The sequence below is a fragment of the Haliaeetus leucocephalus genome, unplaced genomic scaffold (assembly GCF_000737465.1).
Source record: "Haliaeetus leucocephalus isolate CR32 unplaced genomic scaffold, Haliaeetus_leucocephalus-4.0 Scaffold163, whole genome shotgun sequence".
Classification (NCBI taxonomy): Eukaryota; Metazoa; Chordata; class Aves; order Accipitriformes; family Accipitridae; genus Haliaeetus; species Haliaeetus leucocephalus.
In genome coordinates, this window is record NW_010972599.1 from 277,521 (window position 1) to 293,833 (window position 16,313).

At 37.6% G+C, this 16,313-nt stretch overlaps 1 protein-coding gene across 1 annotated transcript in view; it reads left to right on the forward strand.

Annotated features, from left to right (window-relative positions):
* Positions 1 to 1,037: 1,037 nt before the first annotated feature.
* Positions 1,038 to 16,313, forward strand: part of CCDC148 (coiled-coil domain containing 148) — a 61,595-nt gene continuing 46,319 nt past the window's right edge. The window contains exons 1-7 of the mRNA XM_010563044.1: positions 1,038 to 1,092; positions 6,137 to 6,258; positions 13,353 to 13,456; positions 14,075 to 14,157; positions 14,323 to 14,486; positions 14,744 to 14,839; positions 14,931 to 15,112. Coding sequence (XP_010561346.1) covers positions 1,038 to 1,092; positions 6,137 to 6,258; positions 13,353 to 13,456; positions 14,075 to 14,157; positions 14,323 to 14,486; positions 14,744 to 14,839; positions 14,931 to 15,112 — 806 coding nt within the window. The remainder of the gene's footprint in view (positions 1,093 to 6,136; positions 6,259 to 13,352; positions 13,457 to 14,074; positions 14,158 to 14,322; positions 14,487 to 14,743; positions 14,840 to 14,930; positions 15,113 to 16,313) is intronic.

The window sequence follows — 16,313 nt, forward strand, 5'->3', positions numbered from 1 at the left end:
ATTGCTTCCACTGCTCTTCCTTCCATCCTTGTTGCATTGTGCCATCCTTAGAATTTGTGTGGATAAATTGGTTCAACTCACTAGAACAGCAGAGAAATAACTCCACAATACATATATCAACAGATTTTGCTAGTCTACTGTTTACTGTGTTGCTACTTGCTGTGGGACCAGACAAACATCAAAGGTGTGACAATGTGGATGGAATTTTGTTTGTAGGAAATTGTGGTATGGTAGAGCCAGGTTTGAGGGAGAGGGTTTGTGGGGAGGCTGGTTGAACGTGACCTTCCCCTTCTGGCATTGTTCAGCTATTGATTCAGTTCAACTGAAACACCTTGTTTTGATCTATTGCTTTTCTTTGTATGCAAGACCTGTGATGGTGCCCATGCATGCTTAATTAAGGTGAAAATAGGGGTTTTAAGACATCAAAGCTTTTTACTATGTTGTATATCTTACTGTATCTTAAATGTCAAGTTTATTCCAAGATTATGTGAATACTTGATAACATGCTGCCTGTCATAGTTGATCATCAGGAACTAAGCCACTGTTGCTGGAACAGCTGACTTGGGTTGACAAGTGTTAATACAGACACTCTTAAAGGGGGTGTATAGGGATCTATACATAAACCACAGTCCCTAAATATAAGAAAAGAGTGATCTTTTCAAGCTTAATTTCTAAAAAAGCAAAGAACACCTCAAAAGCTTACCTTATATTTGGGTCAATAGGATTGTTATATTCTGAAAAGCACAAAGCAAAGAAGAGGTGATCTATGTGACAGCATTACAGATTCTTCAAGGAAGTAATATTTTGTTTTCTTTTTCTTAGGTGCTAAATGATATGAGGTACATGAAATCTCTCTTAAAATGAAAGATAAACTTGTGGAATTTCTGTCTAATTAAATTTTTAGTGAGATGTGCCCTCTCTCCTCAGAAAACATTACATATTTTTTGAATATGTTTTTAGATTGCATCCACAATGTTGGTATTCTCAAAACATCTGTTTGTTTCTCAACAGGTATAAAAAATACATAAAAAATAAAAATGAGTGAACGAGACCATGGAACATTCTTTACAACTCATAGGATTAATGATGTAGGTATGTATGCTATCATGTTCAAATTTAATTGTTTTATCACAATCTGAAATAAAACTACTTATGAAATACTGTGTGCAATTAATAGCTGCATATGGAAGCTGCTGTAGCATTCTGATCATAGAATCACAGAATGGTTTGGGTCAGAAGGGACCTTCAAAGATCATCTAGTTCCAGCCCCCTAGCCATGGGCAGGGACACCTTCCACTAGACCAGGTTGCTCCAAGCCCCACCCAACCTGGCCTTGAACGCTTCCAGGGATGGTGCATCCACTGCCTCTCTGGGCAACCTGTTCCAATGCCTCACCACCCTTGTTAAAAAAAAAAAAAAAAAAAGTCTTTCTTACATCTAATCTAAATCTGCCCTCTTTCAGTTTAAAACCATTGTCCCTTGTCTGGTCACTACAGGTCCTGGTAAAAAGTCTTTCACCATCTTTCTTATAAGCCCCCTTATATATATAAAGGCTGCAATCAGGTCTCCCTGGAGGATGAGCGAGCCCAATTCTCTCTGCCTTTCTTCACAGGAGAGGCGTTCAAGCCCTGTGACCATTTCCATGGTCTCCTCTAGACCTGCTCTAACAGGTCTGTGTCTTTCTTGTACTGGGGACCCCAGAGCTGGATCCAGGTGGGGTCTGACAAAACATGAGTAGAGGGAGAGAATCACCTCCCTCAACCTGCTGGCCATGCTTCTCTTGATGCAGTCCAGGATATGACTGGCTTTCTGGGCTGCAAGTGCATATTCCCAGCTCATGTCCAATTTTTCGTCCACCAGGATCCCCAAGTCCTTCTTGGCAGGGCTGCTCTCAATCCATTCATAGCCCAGCCTGTATTGATACTGGCAATTGTCCCGGTGGTTGACTTGAAAAAAAATCCTTCCACAGTGAGGCATCATCCGGAGTCATCTTGTCAAACTTTCTGTAGGCATGTGGCAAATGAAAATCCTTAGGGGAGACTTGAAGGAGGATCATGGGATAGCATTGCAGAATTTATCTTAACATTTTGTATGGGACCTTTCTACAAAACTGTTTGTCAGACGTATTGCTTCCAGCCACTATGCTTTTAATAGTGAGTGGAAAGAATCTTTCTACTAATACCTAATGGCAAGTTTCACTACTAAAGGAACATTAAAAAAGAGGTTGGAAAGAAAAAGCCTATTCCTTATCCCTATAAGCTTCAGAGGTTATGTAAAGTTACTGAGGGTCTGTGTGCTAAAGCTTTACAGTGCTGGGGCAAAAGTTCAAGTATTTTCATTTACCGTTATAATTATATCTCAGGCTTTAGCAAAAATTTGTTATAGAAAAATGTGAAAAGGTATTTTAAAATCTGAAAGTTTAATATTTTATATTTTTATTCATGTGTGTATAAATGTGTATATGTTTGTAGGTGTATACCTACATACAAAAATATATAAAATTTATTTTCTTTTTAAAATATGAGACACATCCAATACATTACCTACTAAACACAAAGTTTGGATCCTATATGCCAAGACCCTGATTTTAGAGTTAATCTCACATGGATAGACCCTGTTGACTTCAGGAAATTCTTAGATTAAAGTCCTCAGTAGAAGAAGAAACAGATAAAGATTAGTAGCGGAGGTTCATAAAGTTCAAATATACAGGTTAAAGGAGAAATCATATTGAAAGTAAAGATAAAATTAATTTATTTGGGGTTAGAGGTTAGGAAATTGAACCTGTCTTTCACTCATTTTCTTAGATGTGAGGGACATTATTAAACTGGTGAAGATGAGGTACCTGAGGAAGTACCTCAGGTACCCACTTTCTCTTACATTAGTTCTATATGTAGCTATGTATATTTATATGTTTTATATAAAACTTTAAGAGTGTAGAAAATATCAGATTATGTTGCTGAATTAAACATGGGACTCTCAGAGACAACTCTAAGGCTTCCAGACATTGCCACAAGCTTTTTCTGTTTAGAAACCCAACGTAGTAGCAACGTTGTTTTTTTTTATCTAGGTACCACAAAGTTTAACCTTTTTAAGTAAATGGATTCTCTCTGCTTATCAAGTGTTCTCCAATACATTTTTCTGCGGTTAGAACAGATTAAGACAACCCAGCCAAAGAAAGACAGTGCTTCTCCCTGTTATTTTATAGAGTTCCTTGTTCTCTCCATCTGTTCATTCAGTGGGGTGGTTTCATTCTCCCTTCCTAGTTGTTTTCTGCACTGTATTTGTTATTGGTTCCTGTATATCTAGTACACACGTCTACATTTTTCATCCTGTTTTTCCATGCTTTTTGTTGTCAACCCTCTTCTTTCATTTTATATCGTGAGAAAGGAAGGGTGCAAAAAGGATTACATGGATTTGTTTTTTGAGCACATCTTATCCTTACTACACTGTATTGAGGAATAAAGCTGGCATAGAGAAAGCAGGGTTTCAGAAGCCAGTGGTGAGAGAGCTGTCAAACAGAGACAGCAAACTGTAATTTCATTGAGTTGTTTAAGGAGATCACAATGCTGACAGAGACCAAAGAAAACTGCTCAGGATATTGCAGTTTTGAGTGCCATACCCAGGTAGGGTTCATACCCCTGGATATCTATTCCACAATTCAGAACAAGTGGTGTGAGAGATCCACGGTAGTGAAATGATTTAGAAACTCCTTCAGATCCAGAATCGGAAGTTAGAGTGGCAAGTCTAAAAGCTGACTGTAGCATGAGGACTTTGTCAATGCATGCATTGACATGTGTGTAGGATACATGTAGAACACTTCCAAAACCACTGACACTAGGTGCTTACAGAGGTCTCTGCAGCAGCTGCAACAGGTGCTGCGGGGAGGGTTTTAGATCTTTATCTCCTCTGGAAGATGACAGTGTCCCACCTTTGTTCTAACACTTGCCTGCATCATAGTATGCTATCCTGGAATTAATTGAGGATCTCTGATTCTGCAACATCACACTATCATGCTTTTCAAAGATCATGACATTCACAAGCACCATACCAAGGAGTTGTACTCAATGACTTCTAGCAGTAGTTAATGTCATGTAGTAGTACTAGTGACAGTTACTATTTCTTTTCTAATGAATATGACAGGATGCATCTGCTAACTTATCTCCTGGGTGCTCCCAAGCATTTGCCTGCAGGAAGCCTGAATTAGAAATGTTATTGAATTGCTCTGAAGCTCCTGCCACGTCCTTCTACTCGTGTGTGGACAGTGATGTTACTGCCCCAAATGACTCTTAGCAGACTAGAAGTGATCGTAAGCCTTTGGGAGCAGTAATGAAGGAGTAATAGGCTTAGGAGGAAGAACTTAATGAGTGGCTTTTCAGAGGGTTTGGTGACAGAACTTTCATGTCTCTGAGAGTGGAATGATATTCCCTGATCTCTGCTGGACAATGTTGTAAGCAATCTCAGAAAGAAGGAAAAAAAAATCTTCACATAAAATCTTGCTGATTTAGGGATGAGAACTTTAAATTTGAATTGATGGGAATAAAAGCCCACAGATGAACAAAGCTACCTAAAAGCCTAAAACCTGGGAGAAAGGACATTATTCATGTTCAGCTCATAGGAGGGATAAAATGGAAGAAATTAGTGGATCAAACTACTGAACATTTTTTGTGTAAGATATATAGAGAATAAAAAAGTAGTCATAATACAAAATCAAATCCATAACCTGGTTAGCATAACACTGATTTGGTGGAATAGTTTGCATGTTGAGAAGATTAGTGGTGAAGAAAGCAGGATTGACAAGCAAGAGGAAAGGAGGAAGCCTTCCTCTATGTGGGTGGTGTATCCTCTCAAGTTCAGGGAGTGGAAACTGCAAAGGGATTGCCTGTCGAAACTGTAGATGATGATTGGGGGGGAAGAAAGATGCAGTTCTGTTTTGATGGGAGTCTGGCACAGGCCAATAAGCCAGGAAAATCTGTCTATTAGTATTAGGCAGCTATGTATCTGAGGTTACCTTGAGTGTGCTGCTTTCTTTTTCTGTTGACAGATCTTGTTCAGACAGGATTTGCAGCCTTGGTTTTCTGGATTTGTTCTGATATGGCTGCTGGTCTGCTCAATCCTTAGCTCACCCCATTTTAAGTGTATACATAATATGCTTTGGATTAAAGTGACCATGAAACAGTGGAAGTTATCATTCGTAGAAAGTTGGTGAGGGGGAAGAGAAATAAAGATAGTGGATTTTAGGAACGTGAACATAAGCTCAAAGGAGGACTCCATGGTAAACTTGAGGTAACTGTTGTTTGGGGAATATGGCAATCCCTCAGTGAAACTTCTTAAAGGGATCATTGTAAGTTATCTTCACTGTGTGGTGAAACCCCAGCTTGGTTAAATCTTTATTGACTTCAAATACTTTTGCAGCAAAACTACTTCCTCTGAGTTTTTTTGGACAACAGTCTTTCAATACTGTCACGGTCTTTCAAATACTGATGATAGGACTGCAGAAAGTGGACATTGTAATCCATACTGCATGCAGCAGAAAGCAAGTACCATGTTTTCCTTGCAGTTTAGTACCTTTCTGTTTTTTAAGGAAGTACGTTGTTTTCCCAGGGGGCCTACAGAAGTTTAATAGAGGAAATTATGCTGTTCTGATAGCTGGAGAATCAATGGGAAATGTAGCTGCAACTCATTCTATTTACATATAATTAATAGTTTATATACCTTTCAGAAAAAAATTATGCCTATTGCTCAATCCATAGATTACAATAAATATTGAGGTGGTTTTCCAATTTGTGAAATAAGAATGCCTATATTGAAACTTACATATTTCTGTATTAAAACTTACTAAAATTCCTGTAAACCCAGTTTAAAGTGAATTATTCTTTCAGTTCACATATAAAAAAAAAACCTTTTTAAATAAACTCTTTGTAAACAGACAAATGGTTAATGTTTCTTCTATAATTTCTGCTAGCTTATGTTTGTTTCAAATTTTTATTTACCAACTAAAAATCTCTCTGTTGTGGAAACTTTTAATGTTTAAAATGTACTGTTTCTAATTTCTATCTATAATGCTTTCATTTTATGACTCACACTTCAAATATTTCTCCAGAATTTGAAATGACTGTGTGTTTTATGTGATAACTAGAAAATCTGGTGATTCCTATGAGAAGTGGTCTTTGCAGACAGAAGTATAAACCTGTTGACTACAAACATCTATATAAACTTGCTGCAGTAGAAAAAATGGCATCTGCAAAAATTCAGTTAAAGGTATGATTTTTATATTATTTGTAATGTGAATGATTTTAAAATTCAATTATCATATTTCTTTTCACTGTCCCAAGGAATGTGAGAATGAATAGGGATAACAAATCACTGCAACAGTGTTCAGCAAAAGGGGTCACAAGATGAGAGTTTATTACAGTTAGTGTTATTGTGATTTGGAAAGGTTAATGTCAATGTGTGGAGTTTCTTTGAATCAGAGATGCAAAATATGTGTGGATTCTGCTTCCCAAAAAAGACAGGGAAAGTTTGTATTTGGGTGCTTTGAGGAAACTCAGCCAGACTCACATAAACTACTGAAAATACTGGAGGTAATGAAGAATTTATGGGAATAAATGGGAAGGGAGGGGTTGATCCTGAAAGGGGGGGGGTGGCGGGGCTAAAACAGGAAAAAAAACCCAAACCAAAAAGATGTGAAGTGAGGATTTCTAAAAGGCAAGATGAGGTAGATCTTGAAAAGAAAATTAAAAGGGTTTTATAACCATAAAATGTAAATGTAGAGCTAGACAGTTAGAAAGATATAAATAGCTGCAGTGTGGCCCAAATGGTAAATAAGAAGGTAAGTCTATTTAATACTAGTAAAGTTTAATGAAGACTTTACTTCTACTTCTATTAAGAATGATGATTTATAATGTGTGGACAAAGCAGGGTCACTAGCAGAACTGAAAAAGAAGAAAAAGTTCGGGCTGTCAAACTGGAAAAAAGACTAAGTATCAGATTTTCTTCATCCACTAATGCAATTTCATGTTGTAAGTCTGGTCTTAGAGACATTTAATAAATCCATGCAACAGTGGGTGGTACCATATGAGTTGAAAATAGCAAAGCAATTTAGTATATTAAGAAAGGAGATACAATTTTGGAAGCATTTTTGGCAGTGATACACCCAAAGTCTTCAGTGGTGTGCAAGTTAATTAGAGTACCAGGTGAAGAGAAGAATTTGTAAACCCAAGAAAGAAAATGGGAAGTGGGAACCAGTCTCTAAATATGGGGGAGGACAGGGTGAACACTGGTAGCTCTCCAGACAGCCTCATTTCATCCTTTACATTAGGCATATGCCAAATGTTATGATAGACTTTTACCTTTGTTGAAGAAGGACTAAATATTAGAGAAAATATAAAAAGAGGACTAGAAAGATTAAGATATAGCTCAGACATAGCTAACTCTAGAATACTGCATATGACCTTCATCATTATAGTACAACCCCCTCCCCCCCAAATAATAAAGGAAAAAACCCTCATGAGAAGACCTAATGGAGTTAAAAATTTTCAATTATTTTGAGTAACGGTATTATACTTATGTTAATACAAGCCTATGTAACAGGTAAATGAAATTTGACCACTTGATATTAGAACTAACTGCAGATAAACCACTCATGTATGAATCTTTTCCAATTTGCTTAGCTTTAAACTACTTTTAGGCAAGCGAATGCAAGGATGCAGATTGGCTTTTGTTCTTTTCTTCTGCCAAAAACCTAAGCAGGACTTCGGAGCATCATCATATTCTCTTTCTTATTCCTTTCCTTCAAAAGTTTTCCCATCTTTATTGATTTAGTATTATGTTAAAAGAATATATATCACCACTTTGAAAAGAGACTTTGTAAAAATTACATTCTATTCTTACAAAGCTTTATTGGTTTTACACTTGCAGGAACTAAAATGTACTTTTTCTACAATGTCAAGGAAGATTTTACTTTAAACACACAGGATGCTAGCCTGCTGATCAAGGTGTTTCTTCTTTGGGTTACATTCCAAAGCAGAACTGTTGTATGAAACCTACTTTATGTCATGTCAACTCTCAGGTGCCTTATTTATCTGGAATGTAGTTTACCTTTGCTGTTGACGTAGCCAGCAGATTTGGATTTAGCCTGGTTTATTAGCTTAGGTTCAGTCCTGCACAAACACAGCTCTTCTGCCTTCGGAGGTACATCTGTTTGAGAAACAGTTTAGCTTTCATGTGATGTGATGACTAAACTCTTAGGTCCACTTCAACTTCAGTGTGGAGCTGTTAAGGTACCTTTGTGACACACTTCTGGAACTGGGATGATTTCAGCACTTGTGGACCTGAGCTAGCTGCTGATACTTGGTTCCATTACAGGTTCCAGTAAGATTGACCAGCTGCTCTGTGACACCATGCAGTTAACAATCAGACTTGGCAATGTGGGTTCTGAAACCTACAGTATTGGGGAAATTGTAGAGTGGTTTGATAGCAGCCAGACCTCATTGGGTAGAAAGAGTCCGGTTAAATTGAGGTAGCTTTTAAAAGATGATGTGTTTGAGTGTCATTGTGTCTTGGTCCCCAGTGTGTCCTCTATGAATATGTATCGCCGGGCTTGTCAGTCTCAGTTACATACAACATTGCAGAGCTGATGAATTTTTTTTATTATTATTTTTTTTTTTAATTTTGTGCCATTCTGACGGGGTGGTTTTGATTGCTTCCAATATTACCTACAAACCAACAGGGAAAACATGGAATATTTTTGTGAACAAGCTCCTTAAACAGCAAACCTGAATGTATGAGAAGGCTGTGGCTCATCTTAGCTCTCATCCACCTGTACAGTAAATAGTTTGTTCAGGATTTTGCAGTGGGCAGAAAATAACATAGAATGGTTTGGGTTGGAAGGGACCTTCAAAGATCATCTAGTTCCAGCCCCCCTGCCATGGGCAGGGACATCTTCCACTAGACCAGGTTGCTCAAAGCCCCATCCAGCCTGGCCTCGAACACTTCCAGGGAGGGGGCATCCACAACCTCTCTGGGCAACCAGTACCAGTGCCTCACCACCCTCACAGTCAAGAACTTCTTCCTTACACCTAATCTAAATCTGCCCTCTTTCAGTTCAAAGCCATTACCCCTTGTCCTCTCACTACATACCCTTGTAAAAAGTCCCTCTCCAGCTTTCCTGTAGGTCCCCTTTAGGTACTGGAAGGCTGCTATAAGGTCTGCCCAGAGTCTTCCCTTCTCCAGGCTGAACAATCCCAACTCTCTCAGCCTGTCTTCATAGGAGAGGTGGTCCAGCCCTCTGATCATCTTCATGGCCCTCCTCTGGACCTGCTTGAGCAGGTCCATGTCCTTCTTATGTTGGGGGCCCCAGAGCTGGATGCAGTACTGCAGGTGGGGTCTCACGAGAGCAGAGTAGAGGGGGAGAATCACCTCCCTCGACCTGCTGGTCATGCTTCTTTCGATGCAGCCCAGGATATGGTTGGCTTTCTGGGCTGCAAATGCGCATTGCTTTTGAGCTTCTCAACACATGTAGAGCTTCTTGTCAACCAACACCCCAAAGTTGTCCTCCTCAGGGCTGCTCTCGCTCCATTCTCCACCCAGCCTGTATTTGTGCTTGGGAGTGCCCTGACCCATGTGCAGGACCTTGTACTTGGCCTTGTTGAACTTCATATTTTAATCTCAACATGTTTGTCTTGGGGGAAAAAAATTCTTCTAAACCTATTTATGAGTTTAGGTCTTTTCCATACAGCTTGTCATCATGCTGTGGTTATTGACCCACAACAGAATTTGAAGTGTTGCACTTCTTTAATGGGACAGCCAAGACATGGATGTTCTTTTACACTGGATTGTGCATAAGTGCTTCTATATTGCAGCTAGTTGGGGTACGGTTGGAGGGTGAAGGTGGTTAGGAATAAACAGGTTTGGGTTTTAGTTGCGGATATCCAGAAACATTCTTCGGATTTGTATTTTTAAGAACTTCCCTTTAAAAAAAATTGTACTTTCTTTGAAGGAGAGTATATGTCAAAGATGAAATGCAGATGTCCAAGAAATCTCCAATCTCTCTGGAGCATGTGTTGCTGGCTCTGTATGTTTTCCTTTTTGGTTGTGTGGAAATAGTGTAAAACGTTGATCCAGAAACACTGTGGAGTGATAATTCCTTGTGACAATGCAACTGCTTTTAGTGTATAACCATTTCACTGATGAGTGTTATATGTTTAAAAAAAAAAATCAAATTCATGGAAAGAAGTGATTTCTGAAAAAATTGACACTGATACACATTCAGCTGAAATAGTTCCTTTAGGCTGAGAAACAAAACAGAAGAGGAAAAGAATTACCAATTTGAAACACCCCTCCAGCAGGAATGTTATTCGAATGCTTTTCCAGAAAACTGCAAATCCAGCGTAAGGATAACACACTTTTGTATGCTTAACCTGTGCTAACATGGCAATTTATTCTCTCTCCAGTCCTTGGCCATTCCTGTGAACAGTTGCAATTTTGTGGATGGCCTTTGGAGTGAAAGGCTATGCTGAAGGGTATAGAAACTATGCAAAATGCAATGACTAAAGTTTTTATGTATAGATGACTAAGGGACCTGATCAGATGATGTCTTTGGCATGTTTAAAATATAATTCAGAGTCTTCATTCAGATGGGATTGCAGAGTTCAAAGGGAAATTTGCTGAAGAAATATGGGATTATGATAAAGCTCTAAAAAAAAAAAATCCTTTAAATTCATGTTTAAAACATATTTAGAAGTTCTTTGAACAAAAGTTATTAAATGAAATATATTGGTTAGCAACATAACATGTACTTTTTTTTTTGGTTCTGATGCTGTTTCTAAAATCTTAGTAAATAGAATATATACAGTACCAACAAGCATAATTCACTAGTTCACACTACTATCCTGAAGGCCTTGGGGGGAAAAAAAAAAAAGTGGGGGGTTGCTTGTGCAGCTCCTCTCTTTGTATTTAAAATAGAAGAATGACACTGAATGAGAGAAAAAAACCCCTACTTTCTTTATAGTATCGCTTCCTTTAATGCATGTAAGTATAATATATCAAAAGCTCTGGCAGATATTTCTTCATAGATTGGCAGTACAAAATTCAACTGAATTAATTCAAGCTTTAAACTAATTTTTCATCATCTCTTTCAGTATTTCACCTTTTCAAGTGTTTTCCAACTGAGTAGGTAGTAAAATATATATGCTGAAAGCTCCAAAGAGCATAGAATGTGTTCCCACCTACTACTTTTTTGTTGCTGATTCAGGCTATCCAAATTTTTAAGTGCTGGGTTACTCCTCCATTGAGGTAGAACCAAAGAAGCAAATGGTAAATCAGTTGTTAACTATTTAAGAAAGAAAAATACAGTGCATCCAGGAAAAAGCTAATATTGCAGCAGTTATACATAAATGTCATTGCTGTTGCTATAAAATAATTTTAAGAGCATATTAAACTCTGTGTACAGATCTACTTCAACTTTTGTTTCACTTTAGTTTTAGAATTGATTTGAAGATCTATGTATTTTCAAATTATTTTAAATACAGTTTTCTGTTTGCTGAAGTCTGGTTTTAAGCACCTAATGGTAATCAAGAGGAAGCTGTAAGTAACTTCTTAAACATTAAAATAAGTAACCAATGAAAATAAGGAGATGTTATCTTTGATTCAAAAGCATTGTAACATAGTGATTGAAAGCATATAACAGGTGTTTTCAAACTCTTTTATAGTACAGTCACATATGCAGCTTCCTATAAACACCTTGTTTCTCACTCTCAGTCACATAACTCTCCATAGCACCTATTACAACTTCTTACCCAAATAATACCACTAAAGCAGGTTCGCTGCAAAAGCACAATGGATTAACCTCATTCTAGTTGTGGTTCTTCCTTATGTGACTATCTAGAAACCAGGTATATTCAAACAGATATATTAAACTCAGATTCATTTGAGAGGTGTAAATGTTTCTAGTTTCAAAATTTTAGGTATTTTAAGTAAGATTTTTAGCTTTGTTGGTGGGTGAATGAGAGGCTGTGATTCGAGAAGTGATGGGGATTCTTGCTTACCTGTGCATGACTGCTGCAAAGAAAAGTTCTGCAACTTTCCTTTTTGAGAAGCCTGCTGGTATCACCTGCCCAGCTGGTGGAGGGAACAGAGAACATGCCTGTAGGGGGGTTTGCTCTCTGTGTTTTTATGCACGTGAACGCAGAGGGAGTAATGTATGGGTTTGTCCAGCTTTCACCAGGCAGGAAAGTTGACAGAGCATTTTAAACAGAGCAGATTACTTCCACCTGGGCCAAGTGAAAACCCAGCATTTTTGAGTCAGAATGTCATTTCTTTCCTGAACTAGATGTGGAGTGAGATCTTTATTCCTTTCTCCCTGTTATGAACTAGGACAAGAGTTTCCAAGAGTTACAAGAGTTCCCAAATTTTTTTTCTTGTCTTGCTACCATTCTACAGCAGAGTAATGTATCTGCATGAAGGAAGGTCTGGGGAGGGGGAAAAAAAAAGGGGCAGGGGGGTGGGAAGAGGGCTGTGTGAATTGTGGGAGCCTCTGGAATCAGAAGGGGTTTTACAACTAGAAGTCGGCTGGGTCAGGGATGCAGTCACATGTTATGGAGAAAGGTGGCAAGAAGAGAAGGAGCAGGAAAGGAGCCAATTCTGAGCTGAAATGCTGCTTTGTCCTGAGTATCCACTGAGAGGCCAGAAGACAGTTGTGGTGGCGGGAGGGTGAGAGAATCTGAGTCTGGCAGCCACAAACTTCTGATCCTTTTTCCTTCATTGTTGGTTGGCCAGAGTCAATCTGGCTACCACTTCATCAGCCTTTCCCTGATGGCTTTTCATCTAGTTTAAGCAGTAACTCCATCTCTCTCAAAAGCATGTATTTCTATTTTAGCTGCAGTTGGAAGCAATGTTTTTGTGAAGCTCTCAGGCAGTTTCAGAGCCTCTTTAATTGGATAGATTTTGAAAAAGCACTCTTTTTAGTAATCAATTTTTGAAATTCTTTTTCTTGCAAGATGCACTTTCCCTCTTTCATCTTCCCACCTGTAAGAAAGTGTATTTTTCTTTCTCCTACTCATCTTTCCCCCTTCACCTCCTGGGAAATAGGGATGGGAAAGAAAAGGAGAAAAAGGGGAAGAAGAAAATGGACTGCATTTTTTTTCACTTTCTCCTCTCATTTAATTGTGATTTGAATGGAATAATTTTTTTTCATGAAAATTGGTTAGATTTGAACCCATTGTTCTTGAGAAAAACACAGTTTTGAAAAAAGCTTTTAGGTTCACCATTCTGTAGTTAGAAGTTTCCATGTGAAGGCATTTGATAAAGCTATTGAACACGTTCAAAATACTTACAAGCTATAATTTTTCCTGCAGATTAAAAAAACAGAGCAAGCTTCAAAATTTAACAAAGAGCAAATGCTGCTGAAACAGCATCAGCAAGTGTGGTGGCAAGAGCACAAAAGACTGAGTGAGAACAGGTAAGAGCTGAGGAACATTAATTAGCCATTATTGAAGAAGTACTTCATTAGAAAGAGATTCTGGTATGGCATGCTTGATTCAAGGGACATTAAGAGGAAAAGATAAAATACCTGAACTGAAGATAATTTTTTGTGCAGGGCATGAGAGTATGTGATCTACATTGAAAGGGGTCTCTAGATGTGAAGAGAACACAAAGGGAAGGGAGAATAAAGTGGATGTTGTTCTGCATGTACCTCTCCATGATGATCTCATAGCTGTTTAGTTGACCTATCAACATCTGAAGAGCATGTATTTGTGAGATTATCAGAAGTTTTCAGATACTTTTTAATTCCTTCAGAGTCTGTCTCTAGATGTGCATGTTGAGTTAACACTTATTAATATTGGTCTTGTCTATTAGCTTGCATACTGTATATACAGCAGATCAATGAAAGCATTTTTTTGCTCAGAGGATGGTGGTTTCCATACCATCTTCATGCCCAAGTCCTGCACTTCATAACTTCCCAGGCAAAGAATCCCCCTTTTTACTTAATTATTAGAGTATTTGAGGCTTATCATGCTTGAAAACTTAATGAAGAAGAAATTAAAGCTTCTGTAAAACTCATATTCATACCTTCCAGGCAAAAAGCAGAAGCAGAAATAAAGACTTTTCTTGATGAAGAAAGCCATAAGCACAACTTTTTTTTGGATATGAGGGACTTTGGTAAGAATTTTTTATTCATTTCTTGATTATTTATTTTAGTCAAAATTATCTTGATTATTTGTTTGGGTTTTTAAATCCCTGTCTTAACAGGCTTAGATTTAGAAAGCACAGTGCTGTGTAATATTTTGTGTGTTTGAGAAAGCTTTATGTTTCATTTGGATATAGACCATAAATTGTCAAAGGAGCGGGATACATACCAAACAAATACTGTAGTTCCTATCTGGCAACTAAAACAGAATTTGAAGTTCAGGCTGTCTGAAATGCAGCATTACCTCTCAGAAGAATCTTGTCTGAAATCCTGGATCAATCCAGTTGAGATGTTACAGCAGGTTGGTACTTTAACTTTACTTTTGCGATTTATTATCACCATATTTTTAGCATTTTCATTTATTTTTATGTAGTACTTTGAGAATATAACTCTCAGAGTACCGGTAACTGCTGTACTTGCCATACTGTAAGTCTGCTTCACTAAAATCTATAAAAGCATAGCAGTGTAGAACTGGAAATCAGGCTCTTTGTTTCTTAAATAAGAGCTTTCATATTATAACAAGATAAAGAAGTAACAGTAACTTATTTCATGAAATAGATCAAATTTGTGAAGAAGCAACAGAAGGCAATTTTGGAATTCCTTATCCTTGAAAGTCTGGCTTTGGAAAGAGAGCTTGAAGACTATAAAAAAAAAGTAAGCCTTTCCTTATAAGTTTAATTAGCAGTTTTTTGAGAGAGAAAATATAATGCAGAGTAGTCTGCTGAGTAGCATTTTTTCATCACAGGCATTAGCGCATTCTTTTGAAGAGAAAAATGGACTTTTCCTTGAAGTTCCTTCAGCACTACTGTCTTTGGAATGCCCTTACCCTGATTTGAAGACCTTAGTTACCAATGAATACCAAAAGCTTGCAAGTGGGTACTGGTCTAAGCTTCAAGAGATTGAGCAACAGTTAAAAGTTTTATATAGGTAATGATGTCTGTTTCTGGATTTCTTTTTTTGGCTATAAAATAAATAACTATAATGTATTCTGTAATCTATGGATCCTGCAGTTGCCTTTACCATTAGAGTTGGTTCTATTTTATGCGGAGTAGAGAATAGTTGACGCACTGCCCAGCTCTCTGGGGTTAAATAGTTGGTAACTGTTTGCACAGCTGAGAGAACTGAGGCAGTCCTTTCAAAAGCTCTCATCTGAAATAATAAGTGAAATGTTTTGTGGATTAAAGCACCAACAATCTGGTGTGCATCAAATGTCTTCTTCACATGCTTTTGTATGAATAGAAATGATTCTTTCTGTATGGTAATTACATTACCAAATTTATGCCAGAAAAGTACAGTCTTTCTGAGAGATATCTAGAATGTATTTATCTATAAAGCAGATAAATAAATCTGATCTTTTCACAAGTTTTGAATCACTGCAGTAATTCTCATCATAAAGAAATGTAAAAAATGTAGGTAGCTGTGGTTCAGAATAACTGAAAGAAGGAGAGATTTTTCTGTAAATGAAAAAGTTTATAGAAAGCCCATAAATATTCTTAATGATCTAGAAATGTAACATATCTATATATTAGTAGTATAAAGCTTAGCTTTTCTGCTGAGGCTAACTTGAGTCCAGGAGATATTGAGTTGCAGATATTGGACCAGCCTGGACTTCTTTTTGACATCTACTGATACACCTCTGGCTTAGAATGGCGTCAGGTTTTTAGAAGACTGGAAATAGGAAGGTCAGTGGAATTGTTTTAAGCCTGGGCAGAAGGAACTGGGAAGAGCAGGGAAGTCCCTAAGTTTCTTTGGTAAAACAATCATATGCTGTTTCTAAATCTCCCTGTTTTTCTGTGTACACCTACAGTGCAGCACTTACATCTTCTACCAAATTAGTTTCGGGGTGCTGAAACAGGTTTAAGATGTCGAATCCCATAGAAAGTAATGTTATCTACTTTTGTATAAATTGTACAGATATTCTGTAAGTTGTACTTCTGTTACCTGAAACTTGTATATTATTACTGTAATGTCCTAGCTATTATAACATGATACTTATTAAAAATTGTTCTGATCTTTCCCATATTTATAGCATTTATTAAGCAGCAATTGGCAAATTTACAGCAGTTCCTTTGCTGCTGTCTCTGATATTTTGTTACAGTTGCTCTTATGGAAGAAGCTTTAACCACCT